The sequence below is a fragment of the Rhagoletis pomonella genome, unplaced genomic scaffold (genome assembly GCF_013731165.1).
Source record: "Rhagoletis pomonella isolate Grant_MI unplaced genomic scaffold, Rhpom_1.0 Rhpom_scaffold_00007, whole genome shotgun sequence".
In the NCBI taxonomy this organism is placed as follows: domain Eukaryota; kingdom Metazoa; phylum Arthropoda; class Insecta; order Diptera; family Tephritidae; genus Rhagoletis; species Rhagoletis pomonella.
In genome coordinates, this window is record NW_023458561.1 from 68,264,366 (window position 1) to 68,278,560 (window position 14,195).

General features: G+C 34.8%; 1 protein-coding gene across 1 annotated transcript; it reads left to right on the plus strand.

Moving 5' to 3' along the window:
• Nucleotides 1-1,914: 1,914 nt before the first annotated feature.
• LOC118743981 (proton-coupled folate transporter-like) lies at nucleotides 1,915-11,352 on the plus strand. Its single transcript, XM_036476744.1, has 9 exons — nucleotides 1,915-2,283; nucleotides 8,346-8,445; nucleotides 8,509-8,692; nucleotides 8,754-8,940; nucleotides 8,997-9,132; nucleotides 10,479-10,615; nucleotides 10,688-10,877; nucleotides 10,963-11,119; nucleotides 11,226-11,352. Exons 1-9 carry the CDS (start codon nucleotides 1,915-1,917, stop codon nucleotides 11,350-11,352), a joined length of 1,587 nt encoding a protein of 528 aa, XP_036332637.1.
• The last annotated feature ends 2,843 nt before the right edge of the window (nucleotides 11,353-14,195 follow it).

Below are 14,195 nucleotides of genomic sequence, written 5' to 3' on the forward strand. Positions count from 1 at the left end.
CCGCTCCACGCAGGGTTAAATGGCCGAAAAAAACAGCTCTTGTTCGGGAAAAACACAAGACATTCCGTCGCTTAAAACCCGCTGAATGGGAAATGCCTTTTGATGTCCCCCTAACACCATCTGCAGAGTGAAGCCCCAATGGTCCTAGGTAAGGAACACATTTTAATACTAAGCAAGCAAGTTCTGGTCGGCTCTACCGCAATGAGCAACCCAACGGACACTTGCTGGGAGCACACCCTCCTCCCAGGCACGTCAGCAGGCATCCCTATATATTCACGGACCAGATCCAGACATACATACATACGTAAGCCAATCAGTGGACACGAAGATGTACCGACTAACCATAAACGACGTTTCAACTACCACAGGATGCACTCGAAACTCTAAGGTCCGGATACTGTAGCAGACTGAACTCATGTTTATTAAAAAAGCGGTTTTGCTAGGTTTCATAGTTTGTATGGACTTGGGATATTACAGAATTGTGGTTTTAGGTATTTATACTTACATACTTATGTACAACGTACATTGTACATACATATGTATATGTAGTTAGGTCTCTCACGAACGACGTCGTGAGAACTGTTAGGGCCGGTTAATTAATGTTTAGTTAACACTAACTGTAGTTTAAACATCGTTATCGACCCCATAGCAAATAAGCAAATAGGGAGTCGATAACGTCGGTAACTGTGTTTAACCTCTGATTAGTAATAACCAAACATTGAGTAACCGGACCTTAGTTTAATACGTTCATATAAAAATCATGGAATTGGGCCGGTTTTTCAATGTCTGGTTAACACAAATCGTAAGTAGAAGCTCCGATTGAACACAATGACGACTTTATCGATCACATGTTTTATAAATGATGTCGAAAACGTCGATAATGATGTTTAACCGGGAGGTAGTGATAACCAGACATTGATAAACAGGACCTAGGTATTTTGCACATCCGGTAGATAATTGAATCTTAAAATAAAAAACACACATCAAAAATATTCGAATATCTCACGCAAAGTCATGCAAGCTAAATAGTTAGAAATCAAATTCAGATTGGAGAGTATGACGCTTAAACCACCAAATATAAACTTGTAAGCACTTACTTAAATGCGTGCATAAATATGCATGTAGGTGCCTGCCCACCTTTACTTTAAGACTGGTTTTCACTATGTCAGAACATTTGACAACAAATTTTGTCAACATATTTTTGACACCACTTCATCTCATTTTCCCATACCTTTATATATTATGGGCCAAAAACAGACAGATAGCCAGTCAATCGATAAACCGGTTTTAAGTTTCATTAGACAATGTGTTTTCACTTATTTGATGACAAATGGCACTGAATTTGACATAGTGAAAACCAGGCATTATACACTTTGACATATTATTGCTGCAGGATTGTATAAACTAAAAAAGTGAAGTGTATGAACTAAAGGTGGGCAGGGTAGTATAGTATATATGTACATATGTAGTACAAACACCTGTTATCGGGCATAATTATCTGGGTCTAATTATCCAATGAGAGAGTTTAATGTCTGTAAAGAGTCACTTCACTAGTCAGTTTGTTTTTAAATATATTCGTTATTAGAAGTCCACCGATAGTGCGCAAAATTCCAAACAAAGCAAGTGAGCGAATTTAGCGAACACTCGACAATTTTAATCTTCAATCAAAATTACGCATAAATGTTTATAAACTCGCTATAAAAACATAGCTACATACATACATATATGTATACATATGTGTGGAGATACAGCGGTAAACAAATTAAATCATTAACCAACACAATTTAACGGCAGCAAACGGTGAGGAAAAAAAAAAATGTAAATACTACTTACATACATATATTTCATGTTAGTTTGGCTTTGTTTGAAAATCAACAAACCACCTTTAACCCCGATAAGTGAGAAGTCTTCAAAATGGTGGAGCAAGATGAAAAACGCATACTGGAGACTCCATCAATTGCCAGCACTGACACATCCTTCGATCCTGAGGTGCTCATCTCAAACGCTACATACGCTACGACGTCGACTACAAACGATGGAACGCCACTTCCAGCCGATGCATCCTCGCCGGAAGAACCACTTGCGCCGCAGCCGAGGCGTCCTTTGCGCAGACGCATTATGTCCTTAGAATTGCCAGTTTTTTTACTTTTTCTTGCTATAATGATATCCGGTCCTGTGATGCTGAACCAGGAGCTCTATCAAACCTGTGTTGCCGTCTACCATTACAATGAGAGTGCCTGTGAGCCTTTGCGTGGAATCATTCCCAAGACGGAGGAGGCGAAGGTGAGTGTGGGAATGTGATAAGTGTTCAACGAGTATTGCGATAACAACAATACTGATAACGATGAATAAATATGTATGTGCATATATAAACAGATAAAACATTCATTAATATGTGAATTTAATTAAACTCTGTTTCTTACAAAGTAGCCTATTTCACATCAAAGCCCAATCCATTATGTATATATATTTTTTTCTTTAATTAAATATTACAAAAAAAAATAATAATAATTACGACTTGACGTTGTATCGACGAAATGGAGGGATCATTTTCATACCCAATTAGAATGTTTTGTTTTATTTGGCATGCAGTAATAGACTTTATTTTCGTTGCTGTATTCTATGCTTAAACAATCAATTAAGGAAATAATGATAAATCAATTAAAATCTCATACATACATATGTACAGTGGCGGATTTATCGTACAGGCAACATAGGCTGAAGCCTAGGGCGGCAGAATTAAGGGGCGGCAAAATTTAAGACAGCTAAATTAAAAGAAAAAAATTTAAAAAATGAAATGGTCTTTTTCAAGGCATACTGCACCGAAAAGAAGATTTTAAATTATTCTCCTCTGGAACTGTTGAAAATGCTGAGACAGGATAATCTGCAGATCTCTTACCCTAATGTTGAAATTGCGTTGCGGATGTTTGTTTCAATTCCTATTTCCAATTGTAGCGCAGAAAGATCGTTTTCTGTTTTAAAACGCGTGAAAAACTATCTCAGATCTTCATTGAGCGAAAACAAACTGAATGCTCTTGCGTTGCTGACTATAGAGTCAGATTTGTTTCTATCTATCGATTGTGAAGATATTATCGGCGAATTCGCAGCTGAAAAATCAAGACGTAAAGAACTGTGAAAAAGAAGTGTTTGAAAGAGGGTTTTTGTTGAATACCTTATCCATGCTGATGTCGAATTTGTTAATTCCGTTATGTATTTCATTATTAACGAACTATATTGTAATAAAGCACTGACAATAACAATCATATTTGATATATATATATATATATTTTTTTCGTGAAAAAAGGGCGGCAAGTTATGAATTGCCTAGGGGCGGCAAATATTTAAATCCGCCACTGCATATGTAACTATTTTGCATGTTTCTACAATTATCTAGATTTGGAAAATACAGGTTGGGGATTTACAAAGCGTCCAACCACAATTTATCTTACTACGGAAAGCGAAAACATTTAAACTAAAGGAGATATTGCCTTCTCGTTTCTGCAGTATTGTCGAAGTACTGAACTTACACTAGAGATGGGCGCGGGATATCGGGACCAACGGTATTAATTTCCAAATGGCCTTGACAGGCAATATAGGGTTGCTTTTAAACATTTTCCGGCGTGACGGAAAGCAATCCTTTCCCGACACTCCCGATAAAGCCTGCCATTTGTGTAGAAAATCTTCCTTAAAAAAGTTACGTATATGAAGTTGGCATTTATTTAAAGTTATATTTAAGGGATTCACAAAGAGCCTTAAGCGTCTTAATGTCTTGAAGTCGTAAACTTTTGCAATCTAAAATAACGGTTAGCGCCAATCGAGCTAAAAGCAACTGGGTGTGACGTTACAATATTCCGAGAATGAGAGAGTAAAGAATAGTTTTGAAGAAGAAGAAGAAGAGGAAGAAGCGAATATGTGGTGCGAAATAGTGATGTAGAACTAGGTAACATTGTACCCACTCTTTAACCCATTAAATTTGAACGTATACACGGTATAAGCACGTTATTTGAGGTACATTTGGAACATAGCCAAACGACTTATCGGCAAATTTTCTCCTATTTTCCAAGGCATTTCAGCGAGTTTTCCAGTATGGGAATTCCAAAAGCCTTCCCTCCTTGTAAAGGGGCGTAAACATTGGTTAAAACAAGGGATGTTGCGGATGCGGAATTTTAGACATCCGCGGATGCGAATGCGGATGCGAATATCTAATTAGATTAGATTAGATAATTAAAAAAACAAATAGAATCTAGCATAATGGCGAGATCGTTGTTTAAACAGCGCTTACAAGCCAAACCAGCTCCATATGTCATGTTGTTTCAGAATTTGGAGAACCTGTAACTTTATCAGCACTTTTTGATTTTAGTTTTTGTAATTAATTTTTAATACTTTCTTCTGCGACTGCTTTGAAAAATTTGTGCTTATAGCGAGCAAAATAGGTTGATATGGAAAATAGATTATTATTTTTGAACAAAATTCTGTTTTCAAAGTCATGGCTGCCAGCCGAATCGCATTTTTGTTTTTTTTTTTTTTTTTTAAAGCACCCCGTTTTTTATAAGCATTTGAACAACAGATAGTTACGTAATTCTTATCTAATTAAAGGTCAGACCTATAGTTTTTTTAATTATTTGAGCATCGATTTTCTTTATAGCTAGACGTTGATCATTTATACTGGAAATCCCTATTGAAGGAGCTTACTCATTGACTTTAAATAGCAAAGAAGGGACAGTTTTATCACAGAAGTTTTTAGCCAAGGATCCAATGTATATCCCTATGAAAAAACTATTATCCAACAAGTAAACAAAACTACTATTTTTTAAATTTTTGCTAAAAATAAATTCCACAAAGAGCCCCATTTGAAATTATTCAAACGAATAAATGTAGTAGGTGGCATACGCGGTACGTCTGACTCGCGAGTCATTTGTGTACATGTTGACTCGCCTTCGGCTACACACACTTGAATCATTCAGAGTCATGGCGGGAGTCATGTTGGTGTAACTAACACATATTTATTTTCACAAAAACATCCAAACCCGACTCACTCAGTCAGACGCACCGTGTATGTCGCCTATAACATCACACGCAAATCACGAAAATTTTGTTAAGAATTACAGTGCACACTTTCTTCTTTTGCGTCTAGTAGTTTTTTTAAGATTGGTCCAAAAAAATCATAATAAAGAAAGAAGCCAAAGCAGGTATTTAAAGCAAAGAAAAAAAAAATTATTAAAAGGACTATGTTCTCTTTGACGTACAGTGACGAGCAAAACTGTAACATGATGTAACACTTTTTATTTCAGCCACCGCTATCTTTCATAGTTTGAACGACTTTCATACTTTTGTTGTATATTCTTATTGGTACACCCGTACTCCCGCTCTCATAACGATTTGAGGTCAATCCAACAACAATAAAAAAACCTGGAGACAAAAATGTAAGTTAAGGCAAATGTTACAGTTTTGCACTCACTCTCAGTTTTGCATTATACGTTATCTTTTGCTTAGTTGGAAGTCAGATGACTTTTTTCTGTATTGTAATTTATTCAAGAAGTGATCACCAATAAATAATATGGTTAATCAGGAAACATAAATGTAAATAATAGATTTACTGCGAAAAGGCGGGACCGCAGGGAAAGTGGCAAAAAATTGTGGAGTTTGCCACATGAAAATGTTAAGACTGAGAAAAAATATAGCCTAAAGTGTTACTAAGGACAAAGGAAGTCTGTCAAAATATATTACAGTCCGATATCTTGTAAACTTAGTAGCAAGTAGCGCTGCAGCCACTACTACAGAAGCGCTTAAGGTATTAAAATTGAATGCAAATGATTAGACAGTGAGGCGAAGAATTGCCAAATTGAGCGCAAAGGCATCATAAAGAAGAAAAAAGCAAATTTGATCAAAATACATGTGCGAGTGTGGCAGCGTTTTGCTGCATCGCACGAAAACCGGACCGTTGCCTATTGGGATATGTTAGGCCTTACAGAATTCAATAAAAAACAAATTTGTAAGATTTAATTGAGGGTTATTTGGTCTGACAAGACAAAATTAATCGCTTTCAATCAGATGGCCGGGCATGGTATTGTATCAAAGGCCCGAATTACGCCTAAGCGCATCATGTATGGCAAACTGTGAATCACAGCGGTCGGTCAATATTAGTTTGAGGTTGTATTTCAAAAATGTTGTTGATCCGTTTGTACGCATTATGCGTAAGGAACAGGATCTGCTCATATTTCAACAAAATTTGCAAGATGTAGTCGAAAAAATTAGAGTTTCTGCTGAAAAAGCAACCAAAACTCACTGCACATGTTCGCAAAGACTGGAACAAAAGCAGAAATTTGCTAATTTGAAATGACCTCCACAATCCGAGGACATGAATCTCATCGAGAATTTGCGAAATCAACTAAAAGCGCATCTTACTAAGTATCCAAGTCCGTCCAATGGAGTACATGAGCTGTGAAAGTACACCAAGGATATATGGGAGGCTATACCTCCAGAATTTTTACAGACATACACATTAGGTATGCCAAATTGCAACCAGGAACTAAATAAAGCAAAAGCCTACTGAACATTGTGTTAATAATTCTTTTTTTTTTGTGAAAATTGTCAAAAAGTTATTAAAAATATATGAGTGCAAAACTGTAACATTTGCCTTAATTTACATTTTTGTCTGCTGGTTTTGTTAATGTTGTTGAATTGACTTCAAATCGTTATGACAGAGGAAGCAAAGATGTACCAATAAAAATATACAACAACAGTATGAATGTCGTTACAACTTGGAAAGATAGCGACAGCTGAAATAAAAAGTGTTACTCCATGTTACAGTTTTGATCGTCACTGTACGTCAAAGGTGAAGTAGAAGTGGGAACTTTTATGACTGCCCATTGATAACTCGGTTATATAGCTTAAGAAATAATATTTTAAAGACATTTTTATCAAAGTTGATACATATGACATTTGACCAGTTTTGTTACACAAATACTCCTACGACCACAGACAAAAATATTGGCTACAATATCTAATTATTTTTTTGCCATATATACGTTTTATCGGTCCACTTGCACAATATTCGCATTCGCAAAAGCTCCGCATTGTTTATTGCGAGTGCGAATGTTAAAATTAATGCGGAAGCTCCGCGGTTGCGAATGCGAATGCGAATATTCGCAATAACCCTGGTTAAAGCATAGGTTTGGCTTCAACTGCTCGGAGAAATTCCTTTCAAGGCCATTTTAATAGAACAGATTGTTTGATGTAAGTCCAGAAGAAGATATGGCACCGAAGGAAGAAGTAACTAGTCCACCACTCATCGAAAAATTATGCAAAAGAAAACATATATCCACTTTTTAGGTACGTTTATCCACTTTTAGGTACAACTTTTCGCCAAATAGGTGCCATATTAAAATTTAATATTAATCACTAGTGCGAAAAAAATACTGTGATGTCAGCGAAAAGGTGGTGGTGGCTGTCAAACCGACAATGAAAAAATTTGCGGTCCACGGAAGGCGAAACCTTTGTTTCGCTGCACCGTTAATGTAATCCGGTTCTGCATCGATTAACGAGTTATTCAAAAGCCAGCAAAATGAAAAATACAGTGGCCATAAATTGAAGAAAAACGCAGTAAAAATGTTTTAAATAGACTCAATTATTGCGGATGATATTGATAAGGATTTATAATATGAGAAAATCTCGAATCATGCAATTTGATATAATTGTTTTATTTTAGTGATTACACATTCCGGCAGATACAGCTTCTAAAACGGGTAGGGGTAATTCTTGAAAATTCTGCAGTACGTCAGGACTTCTGCAAATTTTAGGTTAAATTGTTAAGAACGCCAATTTTACGAGTAAGGAAATTTTTTTAATTTCCCACAAAAGGATAGCATAGTACTACTCTCCATTTTCCCCGATTTATTTTATAATTAAAAAAAAACATAAAGAACAATCAAAAATAACTCCAACGTGTATATTTGCATGACTAAAAGTTTGAATTCAAAATTTTACATCTTTTTTAAATGTTGGATGATTTGGGAATATGTATTTTAAAGCTGAACAGTAGTACTATCTATCCTTTTGCAGAAAATTAAAAAAGAAAATCCATACCCGAATAAAATCTTGACTACTGGAGAATTTTCAAGGTCAGATTTGTTTTTCAGCGCAAACAAGTTTTCAATAATCACCCCTAGCCATTCTTAAGACGGGAAAAAAAGTGAAATTTCGCAGATCTGATATATTATTGTTCTAATTTTGTTTCATTGCATATGTATGTTTTAAATTATTTAAATTTAATTCCCTTTTTATTAAATATTATTTTATTCTATTTTGCTTTTATTTTATTTTACATTCATTCTTTTTATTTTCAGGTAATGCTAAATAATGTATGGCCCGGCATTGTTGTTCTGTTCATAGGGCCTTGGTCGGATAAATTTGGACGACGACCGGTGCTATTGGTGACATATGCTGGTATGTATGTATGTACGACCTGCACAATTATATATATAGTTGATATGTGTTTTTTTGGCATAGCTTCATTTATTGGTTACATTTTAACTGCAACATTGGTAAGCGTTTCTGAAACGCTGTCGCTGAACCCTTGGTTCTACTTGCTAGGAGGCATTCCATTCACGATAGTTGGCGGAGGTACCGCAATGATGACTATCGTCTTCTGCTATATATCTGATGTATCCGATATGGAGAGCAAAGCTAAGCGGTAGGACTAAGTTGAAACATCAGATTTGGGATTTAATTTGGGTATTCGTTATTCCTTTAAGAATGTTCTATATTGATATGACAATGGGTCTGGGTGTAGTGGCTGGCAATGTATTGGGCAGTTACTTGTTGCGCTTGACTAGTGTTACCGTGATATGTGCGGCGTCCGCTGTGCTTGTCTTAAGCGCCTTACTGTACGTCTTCTTTTTTATTGGCGAAAGCTTAGATGTTGAAGAAGCCAGTTTTTCGGTAAGTGAAATGCGGTTTTTATTTTATTAATTTCTTTCAGTTCATTTTTAATTTAGCACAAGGCCCGCAACTTCTTCGATATTGGACTTATCAAGGCGCTCGTGCGGGCATGTGTGGCGCGTCGTCCAAATTATGGTCGCGCCATTATTGGTTGTACAAACTCCATTTCAGTAGTTATGAATTTCATAATGTGTGAGTATTAAATAAGTATTTTCCATGGTGGAATAATAACAAGGTGTTGTCAGTAGCAACGTGTTTGTTGTGATTTTGACAAGATCGGCATGCTTATTTTCAGTGCTGCCGATCTTAATTTTTATACTACTATTCGTTGGGAAATAGTATCTAAAATACTCCATTTTAGTAATTCGTTTTATCGCGATTTTTAAAGAACTTGGTGTTTTCAGAACAATATTAATATTTAAAATTGCTGGATCTGTATAATTTTTGTCCTCAAAAAGTAGAAAAATAAAAGATATCGTGGTTATCAATGGAAAAAAAACGTACACAAAAATCGTATGGAAAGGCGCTCTTTTATATTAAATAACTTTTGCTGCATTGTCATAATATTGAGCCAAATGAACTACTGATACACTAGAATAGAGTGGCTGCATGGTTAAATTAGGAATTCGCTTATATTATCGATATTTATGTGTTTTAATCTACTTAGAAAATCATTTACAGTCTTATAGGAAATTGCCTTATTTTACGGCTTTTATTTTTTTAAAGTTACAATATATGTCCAAGCTGTGTGGAGCTGCCGATACAAACATATATTCAGGCTTATAAGCCTGTAATTATACATTTTTCTACATTTAATTTGAAATAGTATGCACCAACGGATTAAAGGTAGTAAATAATTAGTACCTTTTCTAGTACTTTAAAATGCGTGACCGGAATAGACCTGCCGAAAAAGTGAGGTTAAGTTACTGACAACACCTTGTTATTATTACACCATGAGTATTTTCTACATATCGTCTCCTTGACGACAAAAAGACGTAACAACATCGCAACTGAAATTGAAAAAGTCTTGACTAACATTTTTATAAATTTTTTTCATAAAATTATGTGGGAATTGTAATTCGATGGGCGCGTTTCTAAGACGTAGCTGTTGCTAAACTTTTGAGTGTTTGTTTCAGAAACGCACAGTTGAGTAGTTCCGCTCAGCTCAACGGTTGGCACCGTTACGCCATTTTTTCCATCATAAAATAATTTCGCTACATGGAGTCAACAATTTATATAAGGCGAAACTGGCTGCTAATAAAATAAAATGCACGTACATTTAATTTTGCTTGTTTACAAATGTTTTGGCAGTTAATGTATCATCCCGTTTCTAAGATGTAACTGTTGAACTCAACAGTTGACAGCATTTCAGCAACAGTTGAGGTAAACAGTTGCGTCTTAGAAACGCGCCCGATGAAATCCATCATAAAAATCGAAAAGTGAATTTTGAATTTTTTATTAGTTATTTATGTACGTACATATATCAACATACTTGACGCTCAAACATATATTATGTAATATATGCACTTTTTTTTCAGCTGGGGAAATTAGCATCTTCTATTTGTTCTTGCGTAACAAATTCAATGTAACATTACAACAGTTCACCTACTATAATGCCGCTGCGATAACAATTAAAATGCTGGGATGTGGTGTTGCCTTTGGAATATTCAGAAAAGTAAGTACTTAAATGATACGTCAATGGTTTCGCTAATTGCAGCATCTGCAATGTCTACATCGTCTTCTTCAGCTCTTCAAAGTATCATTCGCCATGGTAGCGATCATTGGACTCGCTGGTTGCATTTTCGACAGTTTAACTCGTGCACTGGCGCAGAGCTTCTGGCAAATGTATATGGCATCCGGCTTTGGTTTTATGTCAGGCATCACGGCTCCCATGTTGCAGGCAATTATTTCGTTTGCAGTGCCATCAAATGAAATTGGTACAAAAACATTGGCTTAAAAACAAACAAACAAACAAAAAGAAATGCGGAAACTAAGTAAACTCATTATGTGCTAATATTTTAGGCAAAGTCTTTTCTCTATCATCATGCGTGAATACGCTCACACCATTGGCTGCTGCCCCTTTATATACGCTGGTCTATAATCACACACTTAACATTTATCCTGGCTTATTTAATTTTATCAGCGTAGGACTGTACGTGGAGTGCATCGTTGTTATGATGTAAGTTTGAAAATCATTCGTAAATATGGCATATAAATACATATAAACCCATTTATTAATCCTCGTCCAAATATGGCATGAATTTTTTATTATTTCACCACAACAGTTTAGTATACATCTGCCAGCGACGAATTGCCAACAGATCCAACGCGCTTGAATCGGGGAGCGAAACGGAAGAATCTCAAATAAGAAATATTCCTACCGAAACAGCTCAGCCAGCAAGGACATCTTGAAGAAAAAGCAACAATCTGATATCTTTATTTTGCCAAACAGTTTTTTTTTTAGAATTAGGTTAGAAAATTTCTACTTTTATGTGATCATAAAAATAGTAGCGCCGAGGTGTATAAATGAGTAATCTCATATGAGGCATTGAGTGCCAGAGTAGTTTAACTGACATTTGAAACAAGTAGTTTTTAAGCAAAAAACAAAACCGACTTCAAGTCAAAGATTAATTTCTTCATGATCCAATGATCCGATTTAAGCAAATTAGTATGGGACCACCTATGAGGTAACAGCTTTCCTTTAAAAAAATTATAAAATTATAAAAAGAATTATAGAGATCGGTTAGCGTGGACCAAGGTTATGCGGTAACATACACACAAAAAAAAAATATTCCGATGAATTGATAACCTTCTCCTTTCTTCAAAATACCACACTTCAGCACAGTGAGGGTCGGGGGGCTTAGGTTTTTATCACGTAGTCAATGTCCTCTAAGGAAATCTAGCGTTTTTTTTTCGAGATACATTCAAATATGGCGCGTAGTGTTTGGCGCTTTTTAAACTCAAGGGACTTTTGTTTCTATAAATTAAATTCTAGTTACGATATATTTTGACATAAGTTGTATATTGATAATATTTTTTCCACTTGTAATTATAGGTATGCATGCACTATTGCCGTCACGCAACGAGCGCCGTCCGTATTAATAAAGACAAATTCATATGTATGTATAAACCAAAAAAAATTTTTTTTTTTTTTAATTTTTGTTACCCACCAAACAATTTTTGTTGCTGGCAATAAGAAAACGTGTCGCCTTCGGAAAACTTGGAAAAAGTTCCCTTATATTTTCTATATATATTTATATTTAATTTTTTATTTTATTTATTTATGTATATTTCACATGGCACACTATGATTAAAAAAACACATAACAACAAAATACACTCAAATATTGTTTTTGCTCTGTTTAAGATGCCTTGGCTCATACTAAAAAAAAAAAAAACAGACAAATCTTGTTTTGCATATTAACTATGTATACCCTAAGAGACTTAGATAACCGTGGAATTGAATTTGTACCTAAAGAGTACAACCTTCCAAATGTCCCACAACTGAGGCGAATTGAAACTTTTTGGACAAATTTGAAAAGGTGTGTTTACGGCAAATGATACACCGCAAAAAAAATACCACTTAATTAGTTAATAAAATCAAAAAGGAGCTTAAGGGCATCGATACAAAAGGAATTCAATGAGGAAATTGCTGGCAAAAATAAGAAAAGCAACCCGTAATGGATCAAATATATTTTGCAAATTAAAGTAAAGTTAAGTAAATTTTACGTTTCTTCTGATTTCATTCACCATACGTTAAGTTAATGAAATTCGATTTCCATATAGATGGAAATCCTTTCTCAAGTATTTTCAAACTGAAATCTTCTTAAATCTTTTTCATCTAGCATTGTGATACATAGTTCAATTAACTGATAAATTAGGTTGAATTTGATTTTTCAATCACGAAGCAACCGCCCTATATAAATATAAATAAATATGTATGTCGATTGATCTCCATATCTTAAGAATTCATTTAAATTATTAAATTATTTGAATGTAACTTTTAAAATACGTGACAACCCTCCTAAATACAGACATTTTAGAAATAAAGCCTTTTCAACCCCATTACGATGGATATCGATCTTTTAATAATTAATATAACCCACTAAATAGTTTGAATGTAATTTTCCAGCACGTGGAAATCCCTCTCGAACACTATAAATGTTAAAACTTCAGATTTCTTAACACTCTTTCGTTTAACATCCATATTTCCATATTTCATATAACTTGTATAAATATAAGAGTTTATAAGTTTCTTATATAATAGGTTAATAAGTTATATTTACTTTATACTTTACTTTACTTTACTTTACTTTATAAGTTATTATATAAGTATTATTTATAAGTCATTATACATATATCCGCACTCGAATGTTGGCCGATGTACTTTCAACGTACTGCATATATGATGCCACCAAATTAAAAAAATTACAATGAGTAAAAGATGACTATGATTTGAGAAACTAACTACCTTAATGCTTACTTAGTCTAGACTTTATTTCCGTAACTTAACTTAATATTTTGACCAACCCGTTATATGAGAAAGTGTTACTACGTTTATGCATAAGCCAATTCACGAAATTATTTCATGAATTTGGGTCAGAATTGGCAACATAAACACAATTTCGTGAACTCAATTATCTATACAGGAAAATTAACCATGAGTTTCACGTGAGTATACGTTACATACGCAACTACGGATATATGAACATGAGTGTTCATAATTAGTCTGTTCCAATAGCAGTCCGCTTTACAGGCAGTGTGACCGTTTTGATCCAAGTGCATCAAAACTGATACATTTTTCGATGAATTTTAGGGAGATACTTTTTTTTTTCAATTTTGATACTTCTCCAAATACAAATTAAAAAAATCTGTAAATTTTTATGCATTACAAAACATGTCGGGCGCCTGTGGCAACGTACATCCAAAAGTTCATTGTCGTTCTCTGAACGAACCTTTCATGGTCTAGCGCTGCATTTTTTATTTTCGCTATGTTCAATAACAAAAATTAGGGCTTGGTACTCGGCAATTCGGTGCTCGGTAAGGCCCTGTTTCCACAGGAAAACACCAATGTCGTGATAACCATGTCACAAAATATATTTCCAATGGATGCCGCCTTATTGCTTGACATCTATTGCAGGCAATTTGATAGTTTGACAGCCATATTTTCACTTCATAGAAAGCGTGCTGGTGGTTATATCAATGAAAAATTAATATTAAATCAAAATAAGAATCTATACCCTATTGGATTATTTA

Bases quoted from the DNA above. Each gene is read 5' to 3' on its own strand.
- LOC118743981 (XM_036476744.1), top strand. From the start codon at position 1,915: ATGGTGGAGCAAGATGAAAAACGCATACTGGAGACTCCATCAATTGCC. The intron at 8,693-8,753 runs GTAGGACTAAGT...TATTCCTTTAAG, and splicing joins ATGGAGAGCAAAGCTAAGCG to AATGTTCTATATTGATATGA. The intron at 9,133-10,478 runs GTGAGTATTAAA...CTTTTTTTTCAG, and splicing joins AGTTATGAATTTCATAATGT to CTGGGGAAATTAGCATCTTC.